The sequence below is a fragment of the Mytilus trossulus genome, chromosome 8, assembly GCF_036588685.1.
Source record: "Mytilus trossulus isolate FHL-02 chromosome 8, PNRI_Mtr1.1.1.hap1, whole genome shotgun sequence".
Classification (NCBI taxonomy): domain Eukaryota; kingdom Metazoa; phylum Mollusca; class Bivalvia; order Mytilida; family Mytilidae; genus Mytilus; species Mytilus trossulus.
Window position 1 is genome coordinate 39,689,215 of NC_086380.1, and position 20,059 is coordinate 39,709,273.

General features: G+C 30.6%; 2 protein-coding genes across 2 annotated transcripts; both read left to right on the forward strand.

The window, feature by feature from the left end:
- Window positions 1-1,133: 1,133 nt before the first annotated feature.
- LOC134727658 (uncharacterized) lies at window positions 1,134-10,315 on the forward strand. The gene is made up of 5 exons (XM_063592039.1): window positions 1,134-1,201; window positions 5,608-6,020; window positions 6,790-6,901; window positions 8,018-8,056; window positions 10,194-10,315. The coding sequence occupies exons 2-5, from the start codon at window positions 5,694-5,696 to the stop codon at window positions 10,313-10,315; spliced, it is 600 nt and encodes a 199-aa protein (XP_063448109.1). The 5' UTR covers window positions 1,134-1,201; window positions 5,608-5,693.
- Window positions 10,316-10,522: 207 nt separating this feature from the next.
- LOC134680932 (required for meiotic nuclear division protein 1 homolog) lies at window positions 10,523-19,759 on the forward strand. The gene is made up of 8 exons (XM_063540243.1): window positions 10,523-10,605; window positions 11,633-11,733; window positions 12,617-12,732; window positions 13,702-13,766; window positions 16,185-16,261; window positions 17,065-17,188; window positions 18,036-18,152; window positions 19,188-19,759. The coding sequence occupies exons 1-8, from the start codon at window positions 10,576-10,578 to the stop codon at window positions 19,302-19,304; spliced, it is 747 nt and encodes a 248-aa protein (XP_063396313.1). The 5' UTR covers window positions 10,523-10,575; the 3' UTR covers window positions 19,305-19,759.
- The last annotated feature ends 300 nt before the right edge of the window (window positions 19,760-20,059 follow it).

Consider the following 20,059-nt stretch of genomic DNA (forward strand, 5'->3'; position numbering starts at 1 on the left):
ATGCTGATAAATACATACACAATTAGCAGTAAATTTTCATTTAATTGCAAAAATATAATGGACGATAATTAAGATTCCCATCACATCAAATTGATTTCCAAGACCAATACATTATCTTGTTTACATGAAGTATACATTACCAGTGCATGTGGTTATTATGTGTTAACAATAATATATATGTATCATAAGCTGTCCACTGAAAGACAATTTGGTACCTGAATGCACAAGCTTTCTACTATAAGCACAAATTTAACCATAAGAGGATCAAAGGCATTATTTTACATACAAATTACAATTAAAGGACATTAACTGACAAATTCGTTTTTACCGATTTGACACACATTTTGATATACGGCTATATAACAAAGTAAAACGTCTGTCCAAAATTTAGTCTAGAGTCAGACGCCATCTTATTAACCATCGAGGTGACCTCCGAAAACTGACGACTCAAATATAACCTGATACAACTTGAACATAAATAAAGATACAAATAGATAGCGGAACTCGTACAATTGAATTTCTTTTAGTTCAGTTCGATTTTATGTTGTATAGGTTAAAATATATGTTAATCATTGTTTTAACCTGAATTAAAAAAATACTTGTTCATAATTGAATTAGTCATTGATGATCGAATTAGTCAATTAATTGGGCTAGCCTTTTTTCACTTTCGATGTTGACATTCTTTTCCTTTTAATAAATATACACGCCTCAAGTTATTTATGCGGAACCGATCTCTAGATAAGGTTTAAATTGAATGTCGCATGAATACGGATTCAATGAGGTCGAATTATTCCCATTGATGTGAACCAAACTTGCTACTAAAAGTGAATCACTATTAAGCTGTTCTGCTAGCTACAGGGATAACGGCTTTCAGTTTCGTTCTGGATATGCATGAACTATTTGCCACTGGACGTTAAACATACCGCAACATTCAGATATTTTCTTGTTTATATCAATTATATTACGTGTTTCTATCAGTGATTCTTTTTCTTTAATGTATAATTAAGGTCGACGATAAATTTTTCCCTCGAAAAAGAAACCATGGTACCATAAATATTTTCCAAAAATAACGTACGAAATCCGGAAATATAATTCGGAATACGATTCTTATTGTATGTTATTAAGCGTTTCGGTGATAGAAGTCTTATAAACGCTTGAAAGAAAGGGCACCACACAGAGTTTTTACAAAATTTACAAAACTGTAAGAATACTAATTACACACTTTTTCGAGATGAGAAGCATTTTCTATGATATTCTTAGAGACTACCTAGATTATAAGTTAGGCACACAGCTTTTTCATCCATGTCATTATAGTTTTTTTTATCAGATGACAGATGGATAATCATACAGTAAAGCATGCAATTTTAAAGATGATGAAATATAAATTTTATGTGAATTATCTTTTCTTCTCTTAATCTTTCAATACAGGGGTATCCTTTTTAATTTTTACTTTGACGCCTTCCTGCTGAAAGTGTCAAGGGAAAAAAAATATAATAGCCTTTCAAGATGTCATAATTATTTAGACTACCAGTGCTCATGCTCGTGTGATTGGGCAGACAAAGTCTCTTTGCCTGCCCATCACAAGTGACATGTACAGTAGTTGCCCTGTTTGTTCTAGATACTCTATTTTAGTCGCCTTCGTCATCCGCAATATTCAGTTTTTATGAAGTCAATAAAGCAGCAATTTTTCATTTTAACATGTTTGAAGTTAAGAAATTCAAAGTCATTAATGATTTATTTTTTTCAGAAAAGAGCTAGTTACAATGATTTTAAAGTTGCATGTTTTTTCTATATAGAAATTTTTTGATCACTTTGTTACTTGAGAGCATACATCAAATCATTTCCTTTTGGCAAAATAAGTTTAAGCCCCAAAAATATAATACATGTGCTTCCACTAACCCTTCCTACCCTAATACTTTTAAAGCCATTTTTGAACAACCACTGTTAAAGTCAAGCGGATTCCCTTACAGCAACCAGCTAAAAAATGTTTGTAAAATAAAATGAGTTTGCCTACATGTACCTACCCTATTTCCCCCCTGCATGTTAGTTTAGCAGTCATTTATTAATTTTTTTGGGGCCTTACTTCATTAGAACGTGATGAAATTTGCCTGTCAGAAGTAAATTTGTTATTCATGTTTTGCATTTAAAATATCATATTCCCCTGTAAATAGTATATCAAATATCCTTTAATTTTTGTAAATTTTCTATGTCACCATCATGACTAATTTGTATAGTAATTACTATACATATATACAAATCCTTGAGAAGACTTCTATGATTATGCAACTACACGTAGACATGATAAAATTAAACAATTTTGATGTATGCTCTCAAGTAACAAAGTGATCAAAAAATTTCTATAAAGAAATAACATGCAACCATGCAACTTTAAAATCAATGTACATTCATCATTTCATGATATTTGTAACCTCTTTTCTGAAAAATTAAACTTTGAATTTGAACTGTTACTCTTATTGTACACCAAGGTACTAATTATAAGTGAACAACATAAAAAAAGATACATGTGGCCTTTGCATTATAGTACCAAACAAAAATTAGCACTGTGAGCGAATGAGTACTTGAACTTCTATTTAAAATCTCTGACGCCACTTCTCCATATCCTTTTCAAAAGGGAAGTCACTTCTCACTATATTGAAGTAGTGTGAGCCCTGGTTCATGCTGTTGAGTTGTTGTGGCCCACCTACGATAGTAGAGGGGCATTATGTTTTCTGGTCTGTGCGTTCGTCTTTGTCCGTCTGTCTGTTTTCTTGTCTGTCTCGCTTCAGGTTAAAGTTTTTGGTCGAGGTTGTTTTTGATGAAGTTGAAGTCCAATCAACAGCCAGGGGACTTATTGAAATAAGTGATTTTTAAATCACTTATTTGAGTTGCAAATTTGTAGTTTTGTTACAAACTGTGATTTTGTAGTTTTACCAAAATTTTAAACACATACAAATGTAGGTTTTTTGCTTCTTTTACAGCTTTTACATTAATGCTAGCAAGACAAATCTTTGTTTGACTTGCTTGCTTTGCTTGTATCAATGTTTGCTCAAGCATGGCAATTAAGATAGGCGGGGCTTCAGCTTGTATACATCATACTTTAATTTTATTGGATGTTATGTTTGAAGTTAAGGACAGTCACACTAAATTTTAAAACATCACAAGATGACAAGAATAAAGCGCAATCGTAGAAATGGAAGCCAAAAAATTGTATTTGTTTTTTTCTCTCGAAGATATGCATTTTTTTCATCCAACTGAAAAGACTGTCGTCAAGTACTTTTAGTAAAACAAAAAAGCTATTGGAACACACCTACTCTGATTTTGAGTGATTCATTACATAGGTATTTCATTTGACTCATATATTTCATCTTTTAGTACTGTGATTTGTTTTATGTTATAACGTCAACCTGTAGCTTTGCTATATAAAAATAATAGAATCTGAAGCGAGATGATGTATCGAATATTCTTTCTTTGTACGTTTTCAACACAAAATATTCATCTCAAACACACCCAAATAAAGAAGGTGCACTTGATTTTCTAATAAAAGGGATAAATTAATTAGGGGGGATGACTTAATTATTTTATTTATTATGTCTATTTTGTTTGAATATTGCGCACTTTGGATTTATTTTTGCTTGTAAACCTTTAAACTGATTATTCTTTGTTTATAGAGAAGGCGATAAGTGCTTTCTGTTATGTTTACTTTAGTAAGAATTTTTTTAAAAGTGAATAGAAACAAATAAAATTACAATTTTCTTCTCAAATACGAGTGTTTTATTGTCAAAAAAAACCATTTGCATAATTTTTTAATTTATCTATTACATAGTTAAGTAGAAAAATTAGATATAAAGTCGACGACATGGTTATCTATCAAGTTGGATGAAGAAAATTCTTCCCTTTTTTTTAAAAAATTAATACAGACGGAGAACATAAGTTTACTTATTTCTGTGTCTGTCCTTCCATTACGTGACTCAAGAAAAAAAAATCAAAAAGATTGGAAACAATTGTATCAAAAAGAGAAAATCGAGCGAACCTTCCTTCTGTTAGGGTGTGTTTGAGATGAATAATTTGTCTAAAAAACGCACAAAGGAAGAACATTTGATACAACATCTCGCTTCAGATTCTATCATTTTTATATAACAAAGCTACAGGTTGACTTTATAACATAAAAATCACAATACTAAAAGATGAAATATATGGGTTAAATGAAATACCTATGTAATGAATAACTAAATCAGAGTAGGTGTGTTCGAATAGTTATTTTGCTTTTCTAAAAGTACTCGACGACAGTCTTATGCATATCTTCGAGAAAAAACAAATACTTCCATTTCTACGATTGCGCTTTATATTTGGCATCCTGCGATGTTTAAAATTTAGTGTCCTTAACTTCAAACACATTCGTCCAATAAAATTTAAGTATGACGTATACAAGCTGACGCCCCGCCTATCTTAATTACCATGCTTGGGCAAACATTGATACAAGCAAAGCAAGCAAGTTAAACAAAGATTTGTCTTGCTAGCATTAATGTATTAGCTGTAAGTAGCCTTTGATGCTATCATTTAGCTGCAATTTTTACTTTAGTTGAAAAAATGCCATAGTAATGGCTTTAAATAATGAACTGATACTTTCTTAGCAGATTTTTCCCAGCAGTAGGAGTATTTTTCCTGAAAAGTTCAAGGTTTCATGTAATAAAACTCTACTGTTCGCGATAAAAATTTCACTGTTCGGGGGTGTTGAAATTAGTGGGGGTTATTGAAATAATAATACTTTAAGAAGTGATTTTTGGGAAGAAAATTGAGGTATGATACTTAAACACATGAAACAAGTGATTTTTATGTCATTATCCTAGATTCAGTACACGTACAAGGTCATCACCTGAAATGACCTGGTCATCCTAGACAACACAGATGTTGGTTCTGATAAGTTTAGAAACATAATTAGTCCCTGGATCATTCATATTCTATATTTAAAGCTACAGTAAAATTAAATCACTTCTTCTAGTGATTATTTTGTACTACTAAAATAGGTGATTATTAAAGAAAGACAACTCTTTCTTCCAACCTTTATGGAAATAATGTTACTTGAAATAGTGATTTATTAAAATCACTCATTTAAGTAAGTCCCCTGACTGATGGACCTGAAACTTAGTATTCATGTTCCTTATCATGCTTATGATATGATCTTTCTAATTTTAATGCCAAATTAGAGTTCTGACCCCAATTTCATGGTCCACTGAACATAGAACATGATAATGCGATTGGGGCATCCGTGTCCTGGGGACATGTTCTTCTTTTGAATCTGCATCATTTTGGATCTATATCTGTACATTAAACAAACTGTTAATGACAGTACATAGTCTTGCAAGTCATTGATTATATATAACACTGGCATGTGTTACTCCTGATTGTACTCAGGTGCAGTGTGTGATATTTTTTAAATACATGAAAAAAAATGCTTTGAATATGTTGAATGTTTACATTTAACATGTTTAAATAAATGTTTAGACTTTGTCACAAACATGTACAAAAATGAAAATTAAGTTAACAAAAACATCATGTACATGATAAAGTTGATTATCAGCAAATGCATATTAATCTTTATTGTTGCAGGCATTACAGATGGAACATGAACAATATTTTCTAATGAAATATTGTATCTGATAGAATAAACAAGCTACAAAGATCAAATAATAACGATGGTTTGTCGAAATATTTTCAGTTCTGCTCGAATTGTTGCACAATCTTTGAACTCTTATGCTAATACCAAATCTAGAGTGCTTTGGAAAGCATCACAATGTACAAATATGATATCACTGAAAACACCTAGTCCTAGATATTACACATACAGTTTCCATAGAAGTATTATGAATACAATATCAAAGGGAGACAATTCAAAAGTTGTCTGCCCTTGTCAATGTCACAGAGGAATGGCAACTAAGGGGAAACAATCACCAAAGCAAGTAACAGCTTTAACAGTGACAAGACTTAAGAAGAAAAGAGTAAAAGAAGAGAAAGAAAAAGAGGTGAGTTAGTACTTGATTTGGTTTAACATAATTTAAAGAAAAAATAAAAATACAATATTCACTGATTATAATGACAGTCAGTTGCCAACTGCTTTCATGCATTGTTCAAGTAAATTATATCCAAAAGTAGCAGATCTATATATTTCACATGTATTTACATGTACATTTACACATAAGTGAATTCATGTTCAGTTTAGTATCAATTGTACTTGTTGTAGTTTTCACAGTAAATCTTTATGATTGTGAATGATTTTTTAAATGCCTTTCTATAGACACATGTAAAACTAATTATATATATAAGCTGTACAGCCATTCAATGTATAATTGACAGAATTAACTGACATCAAACATACAGTGTAAGTAGCATATTTCTAAATCCAAACATGCAAAAATAAAAAAGATTAAAAGTAGCTTTTTCAAACAACAATACAATGATAAACATGACAAACAGTTAAAGGTTTAGATTTTACTGTAACTTTAGAATATTTATTTTTGTGGGTACATGTACCAATTTTAGTTGATTTGTGATTTCATAATTTTGCCAATCTCTGTATACAAATCAAAACCTACATGTATAGCAAATTTGTAATTCGTTGGTCATTTGAATTTGTGGTTCATCTTTGCCAACCAATCCGACAAGAATTGGTTTCCAACAAATAATAATTAATCCACAGCATTTCATTTTATTGTTTATGATCATGTTGCTACATTCAAATTTGAGATATCAATTAAATTTAAAAAGACAAATTTTATTAATGTTGTTTTACAGGGATATATGAAAGTATTTGCTTACCCTTTAACAGAGCGTGTCATTGACCTTGAGAATCTGAAGAGGATCATTGGAAGTCAAGCTGTGTATAAAGTTACACAAGTAATGGATGGTAAAATATTAAAGAAATATTAAGAAATATTCTTTTCATAAAAATCTATGTTTGTCATGTTCATGATGCTTATACTTTTATAAATTGTGACTTGGATGGAGAGTTGTCTCATTGGCACTGATACCACATCTTGATTCTTCTTATATCTATTATCATATTATAATTTGGAGAATATATATATCTGTTTTAACTCCTATATTGTGGTTATATATGTATAGTTGACTTTTCACCCTTTTTAAAACATCTTTTATTAAAGAATTAGCTAGATGACTGTGGCAGATCAAATTTATTCCTAAACCAGACATTTTTCAATGGTAATCAGGGTGCATTTTGTTGTTGATAGGTAACAGTGGGAATAGGTGCCATCTTTGATATATGTCCTCACTTAGAACATATATCAAAGATGGCACCACTCACTACTTGTATCACCACTGTCAGAACTCAGACATGAATAAGTCTAAATCTGCTTTTTACTGACAGAGGTCTAAACTTGAAGGTTTCAAGATTTGTCTCCCTTTAATTTAAGACAAATTATGACTTCAATAAGTCGAATAGTGTTAAGCAAGAAATATTTGACCTAGAAATTAAAAAGATGCAAATATTGTCTCCTACAAGTCTATTAGTTACTAACATTTGTCAACTTCAAGACCCAAGCATAATAATAAAAAGGTCAATCATCTACATGAAATTATGAAAACATTGAAAGACAATGCTTTATCTTCTAAGGAAAAATATGCATGACAGCCTAAAAAAACAGAATTAATGTTTATTTACTTTACAATGCAACCATCTGTAATCACACAAACTGAGGAAAATAATCTATGTTAAGTAAAAATGTTGAATAAGAATTAGATATAGATAGCTCAGGTCCCTGTGAACTTTCAGACATTTTTATGATGTCATAGATGGTACACTTTGGCAATAAATTAAAATTAAGTCTTTTCACTAACATAAATAGACCAAAACAAGTCTGTCATTTTCTAAATTAAATAAGTCTAAAAATGAAAGTACATTTTTATCATAAATGCATTTTTTGACTTGTACGTGCAAGTCAAAAACAAAAATCAACTTGTGTATGTCTGAGCTCTGACCTGTTCAATTCTTTACCTTTTTTAGACTCTGGACAGACTATAGCTTCTCACATGGCAATGAATGGTATAGATACTTTACTAATTTTGACAACCCAGTGTTCCAGCTAACTTGGAGGTTCCAGTGCCCTGTAATCTTTCTTTGCACTCCTATATGCCTTCTAGATCTTCAAATACATTTATGTGGCCCTTTACCTTTTTCGCTTATTTTCGTATGTGATAGTGTAAACTTAATACAATGTATCAATTTTGTTAGAACAAAAAAGGTCTTGTATACAAAAATATTCTTATTCAGGTGAAAATGGCACAATCATGACAAAGATTTCAACTTAAGTAAAACACAATAAGTGGTAGTCTATGTATGAAAAGTTCATTCAAAAATAAAAGGTCAAGGGGAGGGACCTTTCTTAAATCAATACAGGGTTTAAAAGACACAAGAGTTTGGTTTTATTGACTCTATTCGGACCCTGCTTTTTTAAATGACACCTAACCTAACCATTTTACCAGCAGATCAATTTTTGGAGCAAGAGTTTTTGGGCAAAATTAATAAATGTAAATATATTCTATGTACAGTCGACTCTCGTTATCTCGAAGTCAGCCGGACCGGAGAAATATTTCGAGATACACATAGTTCGACTCAAACGAAAACCGGAAGTTTGACTGAACAAGGGACACAACTCTTGCTTAGCATGGTAAAGCTGAAATAAATACGGGTGAATATGGGAAGGGGATCGATATTCTGGTATTAGATCGATGTATTTGTATGTCATGGTCTTTCGTTATTATAATAACATTGTATTACTTATTCAAATGTTTCAGTTACAATGTTTCCTATGGCTTTTATCCGAGAGAGTAATTTTGAATCGATAGTTTCGTTATTCAGGTCGTTTAAAGTTGACAAAATTGTTTATTCTCAGATACAAAAAGACTTTAGAAAATTTAGATTCCTCTTCATTTTGTTTTATCTCGCTCTTTCTTTTAATAAAAGAAAATACAACATGATTAAAGACGCAGCATGAGTAGTTTTTAGGTGATCATCAAAGGAAGTCATTCTCCTTACTATATACACACCCAAGCTCATTAGTGTAAATCACAATTAATTGTTTTGTAAACATTTTAAATACTTTTTCAAAAGATGATCTTAGGTAAACACTCGTGGAAATAGCATGTCATAAATCAATACAGTTGTCAGTGACTGGAAATTTAATTACACGTGTATTGTCAAAATTAACTCTTCAATCCATTTAAATGCCGGAGGTCATGTTTTGACATATAGGTATTAGTTCGAGATAAATAATGATTTTTTAATGCTTTTGTAAACCTTGGGATCGTAAATTAAGTTCGACTCAACCGAAATTTCGACATATCCAATTTCGACTCATCAGGAGTCGAATTACATACATTTATATGGAACAAAGGTCGGGACCACGTGAAAACTTCGACTCATCCGAAATTTCGAGTCAACAGAGTTCGAGACAACGAGAGTTAACTGTATAATATATATACTGTTTTAAATAAATAGTTGTTTATGGTAATGAACCATGATAAATAGCAGAATGATTGAAAAATTGCATCAATGCATATCCTTACATAAGTTGGAAAAAGCATTGTGTACAACTGAATGTATGGTGCTGTTCCTTATCATTTACAATAATTTGTATGATTTTGTCTTTTTTGCACTTACAGGTGCTGAAGTGTCTTTTTATTCAAATTTGTGCCTCTGTGCCCTTGAGCCATAGCTGGAACACTAAAACCTTATGTTGTCTTAATTATGTTTTTTTGTAGTTTATTTATCAGTTGGTTTTAGTTCTAAGTTTCATTAGTTCTAAGTTTCATTAGTTCTAATTCATTTATTTGGTTTATTATTTTTTTCTTTTGTTTTTACATTACAATTACATCGTCAAAGGTATTAACTTCAATTCTTTTAAGCTTTAAGTTTAATCATTTGTGATAGCTATATCATACAGGATATAAATGGAATCAGTTATGTTTTGCATTTGAGGAAGATCTTCATAGTAGATTAATAGATTGAAACAATGCCCAATGCAAGCATTTCAAAAACAACAAAATATATAGATAGCTAACAAGCAAAAATAATATTGTGACAACAGACTAAAATGTCTGTAGGAAGATATTTTATAAAATTTAAAAGATATGGTTTTCTTTATCCTGTTTATACTCATATATGATTTACCTTTTTTCAGACATGGAAGATTTATTGCATCTTACATCAAAGTATGTGATAGGAGAAGCTGATCGTACAAAAGAAGTTTTTATATTCAGGTGTGTATCTGACAAAAGATATTTTCAGATTTACATGCATTAAGGATATACAATTTTATGCAGCGGAAATTTAAAATGACATTTTATAATGTTTGGCATATTGCTGCACAGTAAGTTTCATTAAAAAAATTATAAAAAATCAAAATGACTTCTAAAAGGTTAACATAGTCTGAATAAAAATATGAATGTCTATACAATATCTTTTAAATTAATATAGTTTTCAACTTTTAATTAGCAGAGACTAAACTATAGAATAAATGAGTATTGAATACAGCCAAAGTTTTATATTTTAGAGAAGGATCCATGGTTTGTTGGAATGTACCTGAACTGGAGGTAACATTTTAAACAATAAGTTATAACTTAGAGCACCTTTTATTGTCGTATTTGGGGTATTAATTCATTACATAAAATCAGTACATATACAAGAAAAACACAAAAAGCAAAGAAACAAGAACTTTTATTGCTGTTCTTCATCTCAAAGTCACAGTCAGGTCTTCAACACTATGCAAACACTCTTACAACACTTTCTGAAATAAAACTATAAAAAAAATAATTGGTTTGATGAAATTTAATTTCAAAATTTAAACAACATAGAAAACTAAAAAGCAAAACAAACCCTACAAAAAAGCATGAGTGATCTAAAGTGCTCTGGAAGCTAGGGTAAGCATATACTGCTCCATATGTGGCACCCATCTAAAAGGAATGTAAATGGATCTTGAAGCGTGAAGTTTGCACTTACACAATAATCATGCACAACTGGACATATCTTATCATTGAAGTATCTAGTATGAGTATTTGTGATTTTTCTATGGTTTAGATAGTTTGGCATTCTGAAGTAATATTAATGCATGGTAAATAGTTTATGGATATAGGAAGATGTGATATGAGTGCCAATGAGACAACTCTCCATCCAAATAACAATTTATAAAAGTAAACCATTATAGGTCAAAGTATGGCCTTCAACACGGAGCCTTGGCTCACACCAAACAACAAGCTATAAAGGGGTATATATATATGTCTGTAAGAATATATATGTGCTAATGCCAGAACAAGTGTTAAATTTGACAAGTTCATTACTTTAGTTTTATTGATTGTGGTATTAAATAAATGAATTTAAGAAATACATGTATAATGTAGTATACACCCCTTCAAAGGTTTGCTTTGGTAGAAACTTGGCATTGCTCTTATTTTGATGTTTAAGGGCTAAGTAAAAAAAAGGACATGTAGTATTATAACCTTCTTATTTTCACAGGACTATGGTATCAGATGTTTCTAATACTGTTTAGATACTTTACTGTTTTATTGTTCTTAGAAAAATGAACTGATTTATTTGTACATAGAATCTTTCATTTTTTTCCAGAGACGAGCAATATTAACATTTTTACATAGGCATATTGATGAACCGTACAGTTTTGATCAGATTTATGAAGAAGAGGAGTGGATGGAGTACTCATCTTCTAAGTAATATTGAGTGTTTAATAGATGGTTAACTCCTTGTTTTTAACTTCAGAACTTTGCAAATGCTACATGCATATTCAGTAAGGTTAAGGTGGTACCCAACACTTTCACTAAAATTAATTTGGCTTGTTTGATTTTAATAAAATTCTTTCTAAGTATTTACTTTCACCCTTAAACAAAAATATAAAAAAAATCAAAAATTTTGAACCAACCGTTTTGTCAGAAAAATTACACTGGTTATATAGCAGTTTGACAAACACCAACTTTGGTCATTGAGAAGCTTAATATTCCTTTTACAACACAACATATTTAAAATGTTAAGCTGACTTTACAGAGTTATCTCCCTGTAGTGTTAGGTAATACCTTAAAGAGAGGTGAAAGATACCAAATCGACATTCAAATATAAAAAGTCCAAAATAAATTGACAACACCATGTTAAAAATTAAAAATACCAAAAGACAATTGCAAATAACAGTATACATAACACATCATAAAAACTGAAGACTGACAAACACAAACCCTTCCAAAAAAACGGGATGATTTTATGTGCTCCAGAAGTGTCAGCAGATCCTGCTCCACATGTGACACCCCGTTTCTTTTCTAATATAAGTACAAACCTAGTGATATGTATAATTATGTATCTTATGTTTGAGAAAACAGGATTGTAGTTTTGACAGTTAGGAAACCATTTTTTGTCCGGATTTTATGTGTAAAGGTAAAGCAGGATTTTAAATGTCCAAAAATACCAATTAAAAGTATGGAGTCTTTGGCAAAACCATGAAATCAAGTATCCCCAAAATACTATTACATGTACTCCAAAATAAAAAAAGAAGTTATCCACTAAAATAAATGAATCTGCAGTTTATGGTGATGTTTTATTTTTCAGAAATTTCTCGTGTTTACAAGGAGATGTCCTGTTTATACAAGACCTAGACCACATTGATGTCACTGAAACTATCAATCCACATAAATATGCTTTCTCTAATGCTTTGGCACAAACTGGTAAGTTGTTTACAGCATAAAGTATTCAATTGTTGGCACCCTTCTTGCACTTTTTTATGCCCCTTATGCTCCACCTACGATAGTAGAGGGGCATTATGTTTTCTGGTCTGTGGGTCTTTGTCTGTCCATCTGTCCATCCATTCGTTCGTCTGTCCAATTTCAGTTTAGAGTTTTTGGTCGAGGTAGTTTTTGATGAAGTTGAAGTCCAATCAACCTGAAACTTAGTATATATGTTCCTTATGATATGATCTTTCTAATTTTAATTTAATTTAAGTTCAGACCCCAATTTCACGGCCCACTGAACATAGAAAATGATAGTGCAAGTGGGCATCAGTGAACTGGGGACACATTCTTGTTGTTCAATAATATTGCATTGTTATACCCCTGGCAAATAAAGCTTTGGTGGATAAATAAGAGAAATCCTATTTGTCCATCGACTTTGAGAGCACAACTCCTCTTATAGGCTTAATTGATATTTGCTTTTGAATTGTTTTACATTTTGCCTTTTTGAGCCTTTTCTCTGTAAGGTGGCCAATAATTGTTAATTAGTAAGTCATTCCATCTCTGGTGAGGAATTGCCTCATTGGCATTTTATTCTTATTTTATACTAATGGGCATATGCTTACAGAAAAAAATTACCTCTTTCTCACATGTAAACAACGCCGGATGATACCGAAATGGGACAACCAAAATCATAACCAAAACAATCTAAAGACTAAGCAAAAAAAAAAGAAGGGTGATCTCATGAGCCAATTAGAATTAAAAATTAACCAATTATTTCAATTTATTTTACACTTTTCTGATATTATGTTTATTTATGATAAAAAATATTGTTTATTGAATGTTCAATAATTAAAAATTTAAGTGATATATAATCTTGTTTTGCAGAAACTAAAAAGAAATACCAAAATACCATGGAATATTTTTTTTTAAATTGTCTTATTTTATAATGTAATGTTTTTTTCTCAGTAAAACTGGCAGTTTGGGAATCAGCCTTAGAAAGTCTTGTTGACTCTATAGAACCAATAAATAGGGTAAGGACTACAGGTTATGGTTTTAAGGTTCATTCCATCAAATTATAAGATATCTCAATTTTGTTTTATCTTCTCAAACAAAATTTGCAACACACATCTGAACAGATTGATTTCATATTTGGTCAACAGCTTAACAGTGATGAGTTGTTATGGAACCATCAGAGTGATCAGACCCCTATAAATTATCTTCTTTTATATACTTTGAATTAAAATGTATATAGACACTAATAGTGCATTGACTTGACATATCAACGATATAAGGACGAGGCTTAGAAACAGGGCCGAGCTTTTTCCCCAGTTTCGGGCTGAATCCTTTTATCGTTGATACGTCAAGTCAATACACTATTGTCTTTATACTGCAATCTAAAAAAACATTATCAATTGTTGTTTAATGCGTTAAGGTTATTTATTTGATTTGAATATGGGGAAAATCCCCTTTTAAAAGGCCTCATATCATGCTCTCGGAGAAATATACAACAAAACTCAACACTCAATGGTGAACAAAATTGTTAAAGTATGGACTTTTAAAAATACCAGCCATAAGCATAAAACATAATGATTTATAGGTTGCAAACAAAAAAAATAACAAATGAAATATATATAGATATAGGAAGATGTGGTGTGAGTGCCAATGAGACAACTCTCCATCCAAATAACAATTTAAAAATTAAACCATTATAGGTTAAAGTACTGCCTTCAACACAGAGCCTTGGCTCACACCGAACAACAAGCTATAAAGGGCCCCAAAATTACTAGTGTAAAACCATTCAAACGGGAAAACCAACGGTCTAATCTATATAAACAAAACGAGAAACGAGAAACACGTATATATTACATAAACAAACGACAACTACTGTACATCAGATTCCTGACCTAGGACAGGTGCAAACATTTGCAGCGGGATTAAACGTTTTAATGGGCCCAAACCTTCTCCCTTTTTCCTGAAACAATAGCATAACATCACAACATAGAAAAACATACGATAAAATATCAATTGGCAGACTTAACTCAATCAAAAAACGTATGATTACACAATGAACGAATAAATTTGATCTGCGATATCTGAATACAAATGCACAGTTAATTAAATATTAGAGACAAACATTCATGACCAAAAGGCTAACAAACAAATTCAATCACACTGAGAAATATTTAACCAATCAATGTTCACTTTAGAAAAAAAACGTTTTTTTATAATCTTGAAGTTTATACAAATGTTGTAAGAATTAGTGAAAAATTGAAGATATTACAAATAATCAAAGCTGGTATACAGACAAGATCCATATAAATAAAAAATGACAAAAAAGCATTATAAACAGTATCAACAGGTCGAATTAACAAGAAAATATGATTTGAGAGTACTCGCAGTTACTGACAGCTAGTTAAAAGCCAAAACCAATTAATAGTAAAAAATCATGCATCAGAGACTAAAATCGACTAAAACACATCACAGGGATTTAGTATTTTAACGTCATTAATATTCAAAGAAGACATGACTTGTGCAATGCCAAAAATAAATGTATCGACAGGTAGTAGTACAGTGAAGAGTGACTTCTATAGAAATAAAAGTTAACGTGGCTGTGTCCCCTATACATCTCGCCTCAAAAGATAATGAAATTTAGTTATGTTTTAATTTGCTAATGACAAAATCAATATTAGTGCCAATGTGAACTATATTCAGAGATCTAATTACAATATTGGTACGATAACCCTTACTTATAAGTTTGTTTAAAGCGATGAGTTTACAAGGATCACATAGTGATTTCCTCGCTTTAAGTACAATATTACCATAAAATTTAGGATGAGAAATACCATTTTTAATAAGCTTTCTACAGGTATAGCCAAATTTACTAATCAAATCTTTGTATCTATGAAAGAATTTAGTAAAAGTTTTAAGTAATTTATGGTATCGAAATCCCTGACACAACAATTTACCAGTGATGCATTGATTACGTTCGTTAAAATCTATGACATCAGAACACACACGGGCAAACCGAACGAGTTGCGATATATAAACACCGTTTATCCAATAATTGCAAAAGAAACAAGGCTGAGCTGTTGCACGCATTATTGTATGCATTGGAAACAAGAACAGGTTGAAGAGGTCGTATGAATAATTAAATAATTATTTCGGCAACTTCTATTTAAATATTCATGAGGAAAAGTGACATCGGGTCAGTGACTGTATATGACATAGAAATATACAATCAACACATTTTGACTGCTCAAATAGAGCGAGTGCAGTATAAATCTGTAAATTTAGTTTGACAAAAAAAAACATTCATTTTTGTACAGTCTTAATACCAAAGATTTGTGTATCTAAGAAAACAACCACACAGGCTAATCTGACATGATCTAATAAATGATATAATAATTTTTTAAATGCAATAGTGCAAGTCAATGTTATCTTTATTTCAGGTGCTTAAATTAGAAAAGAAAGTTCCATGTAAAAGAAGAGAAATTTTGAAAATGCATGGAGAAATATTTGAATTAAGGTAATGGGATGTTTATTACTTATGATCTTGTGATGATGTTTTTCATATAATTGTATTTAAATATGTATAAGTATCTCTATACCTTCCTAATTTTGTTTGGGATATTGATTGATTGATTGTTTGTCACTTTATGTCCCCTTGGCACAAAATTGCTTTTAGCTGCGATTGGTTTGTGAGAAGAATAGAGATAAATATACAATATATATATATAAAGTATGAAAATACCTAATATGATCTTTCAGTATTAAGTTACTGCACATGTATTTTGATAATTTAATAAAGAGATAATTAAAACAGAACAAAGTAGGCATTATGTGATAGCTCATAAACCATATTGAATATATGAGAGGAATAGGAAAATGTATTTAATTTGAAAGACTAAAACAACATTCATGCCTTCAATGTAAATTAGAACAGAAGTTGATGTAGTTGGCACATTCCTAAGAATGCTGTTGAGAGAGAGACAAACACTTTTATCATTTTTCAAGAAAAAAGATGACATATTTTCAATTTTCATAATTTTAGGGTGAACACATAATTACACTGTCTATGGTGTCTTATTTGTAACAATTGAACAATATGATCAAATCAGAAAAAAAAATTTAAAAGCAAGAACCAGATTGAACTTTTGAAAAATTACAACTACTGTTTAATAACATGAATGAAATCTAAACAGAGAAAACATAATAGGTCGACTTATTATATTCAACATTGAGATGCAGCTTATTGGTCATGTTGGTATTTATATAATTTTTGGTAGAAGCATAATAATATTTAAATGTTTTGGGTTTCTTTTCTTTCAGATTTCAGATGAACTTAAACTCTGAGTTGTTAAATACACCAGACTTTTACTGGGAGAAGCACCATGCATTAGAAACATTGTATAAACATTTATATAACCATCTAGATATAGGTAGGAGAACAAAGGTAAGTAAGAATGTGAAATAATTAGAATCTAATGCATTCTGGGTAACATTTTCAAAATGCTCATCGAAAGGTTGATTGGTAAAAAATGTCCCAAATAATGTTAACTAACAATGACATGATGTTTTTCATTTTCTTTTACCATGTTTACGAATGATGAAATTACCTGAAGTTCTGTCGCTTCTAAAACATAGTAAAATTGAGAATGAAAATGGGGAATATGTCAGAGAGATATAACCCCATTATAGAGGAAGATTTTTAAATGGTGGGTGATTTTAGAGTGATGATGACAAGTAACATTATGGTATCAACAAAGTTTGTTAGGGCTGTTCCAGAAAAAAATGTAGGGGGGGTGGTGGAAGGCACATTGTATTAATAATACATGGGTGATGGGTATCAGAGCAACTTTTCACACTATAATGTACTATAATTCTCAATTAAAATTGTCTGGGTGGCGGTCTGGCGGATGCTGACAAAAACTGCCTTCCAACACCCACCATACATTTTTTTCTGGAATAGCCCTAAGTGAATTTACTATCAGTCATCTGATGCATTGCAATTGAATTGAACTTGACCTCAAATTCAGTGTGATTGTCTTTTAGAATAATTCATAAACTGTGGTAGCTGGCAAGACATTTTAAAAAATACATTGTCATCTGATTTTAGAAGGAATAGTATGTACTATCTAGAAAACATCAATTATTTAGAAAAAAAACATCTGTTGTTTAAAGGTAGACATGAAGGCTGGTTCATCTTAAGAAGTCTTGTTTTCTTTAGGTTTTCTGGATTGCTGTCTCAGTGATTTTTACCGCATATTTCATTTATTCAAAGGGAAATAGGTTTTTTTTAGGTAATGAATGAAAAATTAAATTATTGTGAACAAGTGATAGAAGTTGTTGATAAACAAGCAGCTGATACCAGGACAGAGAGACTGGAAAGGATTATCATTCTTCTTATTATGATTGAGGTATGGGTTAATTTTACTTTAATTTATTGATGGAAATAAACTCCTCATAGATACCAGGACTAAATTTTGTATATACCCCAGACAAGCCTTTCGTCTACAAAAGACTCATCAGTGACGCAAGAATAAAAAAAAAAAGGCCAAATAAAGTACTAAGTTGAAGAACATTGAGGACCAAAATTCCTGAAAGTTTTGCAAAATTCAGCTAAGGTAAACATTCTTTTTCTATTCCTTCAGAAAAATCCAGGATAATAAGTTTTTACCTAGGTTGTTCAAACACTATAAACAACGATAAAAATAGACACATATTTCTCTTTGAATATTCCCATTATTATAAAAATTAAACTTTATGTATAATACAATGTTTTGTTTTATGAAAATGTAATTTCGAAGGAAAAGGTTCATGAAGATTAGAATTGGCCCTAAGATCTTAATGTTTTTTGAACAGGTCAAAATACTACAAGTTTCACATAGAAAAAGTTGTGATAATATTTAAAAAAAATCTTATTGATGGAACATCAAAATATGAATAAAGAATTTGTGGCCCCTTAGATATGCATATTTGTGTTGCTACATCAATTTTGGTCTAAATATGCCAGGTACTCCATATTTAATTTGATAAAAAAAAGTTTGTGTCCATAATGATCTTAAATACCTTTTAGTGAAAAAAACCATTTTGGATCAAATGGTTATGGCCAATGTTTTCCTCAAGCTTTAAGGTAAAAAAATGCACTAACAATTATATTTTAACAATGTAAAAAAAATGCTGACTTTGGAGCTTATAATGTACTTTTTGACACATTCCCCATTTCCATTCTCAATGTTATCTTAAAAAAACATTTGTTTTATACAGCATTCAGTCTTTTAAAATATATCAATTTAAGCAACAAATTATTGCTCATTTGATGTTTTATGATAAAGTTGAAAATTTAAGACCATATTTGGCCAAAAGTGAACCTTAATTATATATAATCTTTCAGCTGCAACCTCGTTTAATTTTTGTTTAAAAAAAACTGTATATATTTTATTCTGTTTCAGGTTATGTTTGAATTACTGTACTTCTATGAAAGAAAAGTAGCAAAATGGAGTGAAGATTCACACATAGATAGCGGAACAAGACAAAGTAACAATTCACAAATTGATGGTCCGTCATGACAAAGTAGCAATTCACAAATAGATGGTCCGTCATGACAAAGCAATGATTCACGAATAGATGGTCCGTCATGACAAAGCAATGATTCACGAATAGATGGTCCATTATGACAAAACAATGATTCACAAATAGATGGTCTGTCATGACAAAGTAACGATTCACATATAGATGGTCAATCTTGACTTGAACATGGATCAAGTCAATATTAATGAAAAATTTTCACAGAAAGAACCAAATATTGTGATGAAAAAGATAATGAACTTCTAATGATTTGTCTTCCAAGTTATTAATATGTTTGCTATAGAAGAAAGTTTTATTAATCAATATTTATGGGTTATCCAGAGAGTGCATATGTAACCTGCAATAAGTAACTTGCTTTGAGCATTAGACTTACTACAGTAATTTCAAGTAATTTAATATCAATAAAATAAATATTTTATATTATGTGACTATTTTCATAGATAATCTGTCTTTATAATGGATTGGTTGGACCTGTGAAGAGCTCTGATTTGCCTCTGAATGTCAATAAGTTTCAGCTTTTGTTTGACAATATTCTGTATCTTGCATCGTTAATTGCTGATATATCATTCTAAGTGAATGACAGAAATTTGAACTGTATTGTCATTCCCAAGAAAGTTATCAAATTCGACATAAGGAAATAAAAATGTGCAATATCTAAATATTTGCCATTTTCAAATATAAACTTCTGATAAACTGCTTTGTTTAAGTTTACAACAAAAAATAATCTATTGTTTCT

Excerpts from the sequence above, each read along its gene's own strand:
- LOC134727658 (XM_063592039.1), top strand. The coding sequence starts at position 5,694 with ATGGTTTGTCGAAATATTTTCAGTTCTGCTCGAATTGTTGCACAATCT. Across the intron at positions 6,902-8,017 it reads AGTTACACAAGTAATGGATG|ACTCTGGACAGACTATAGCT; the intron begins GTAAAATATTAA and ends TACCTTTTTTAG. Across the intron at positions 8,057-10,193 it reads TTCTCACATGGCAATGAATG|ACATGGAAGATTTATTGCAT; the intron begins GTATAGATACTT and ends ACCTTTTTTCAG.
- LOC134680932 (XM_063540243.1), top strand. The coding sequence starts at position 10,576 with ATGGTTTGTTGGAATGTACCTGAACTGGAG. Across the intron at positions 13,767-16,184 it reads CTATAGAACCAATAAATAGG|GTGCTTAAATTAGAAAAGAA; the intron begins GTAAGGACTACA and ends TCTTTATTTCAG. Across the intron at positions 16,262-17,064 it reads GGAGAAATATTTGAATTAAG|ATTTCAGATGAACTTAAACT; the intron begins GTAATGGGATGT and ends CTTTTCTTTCAG.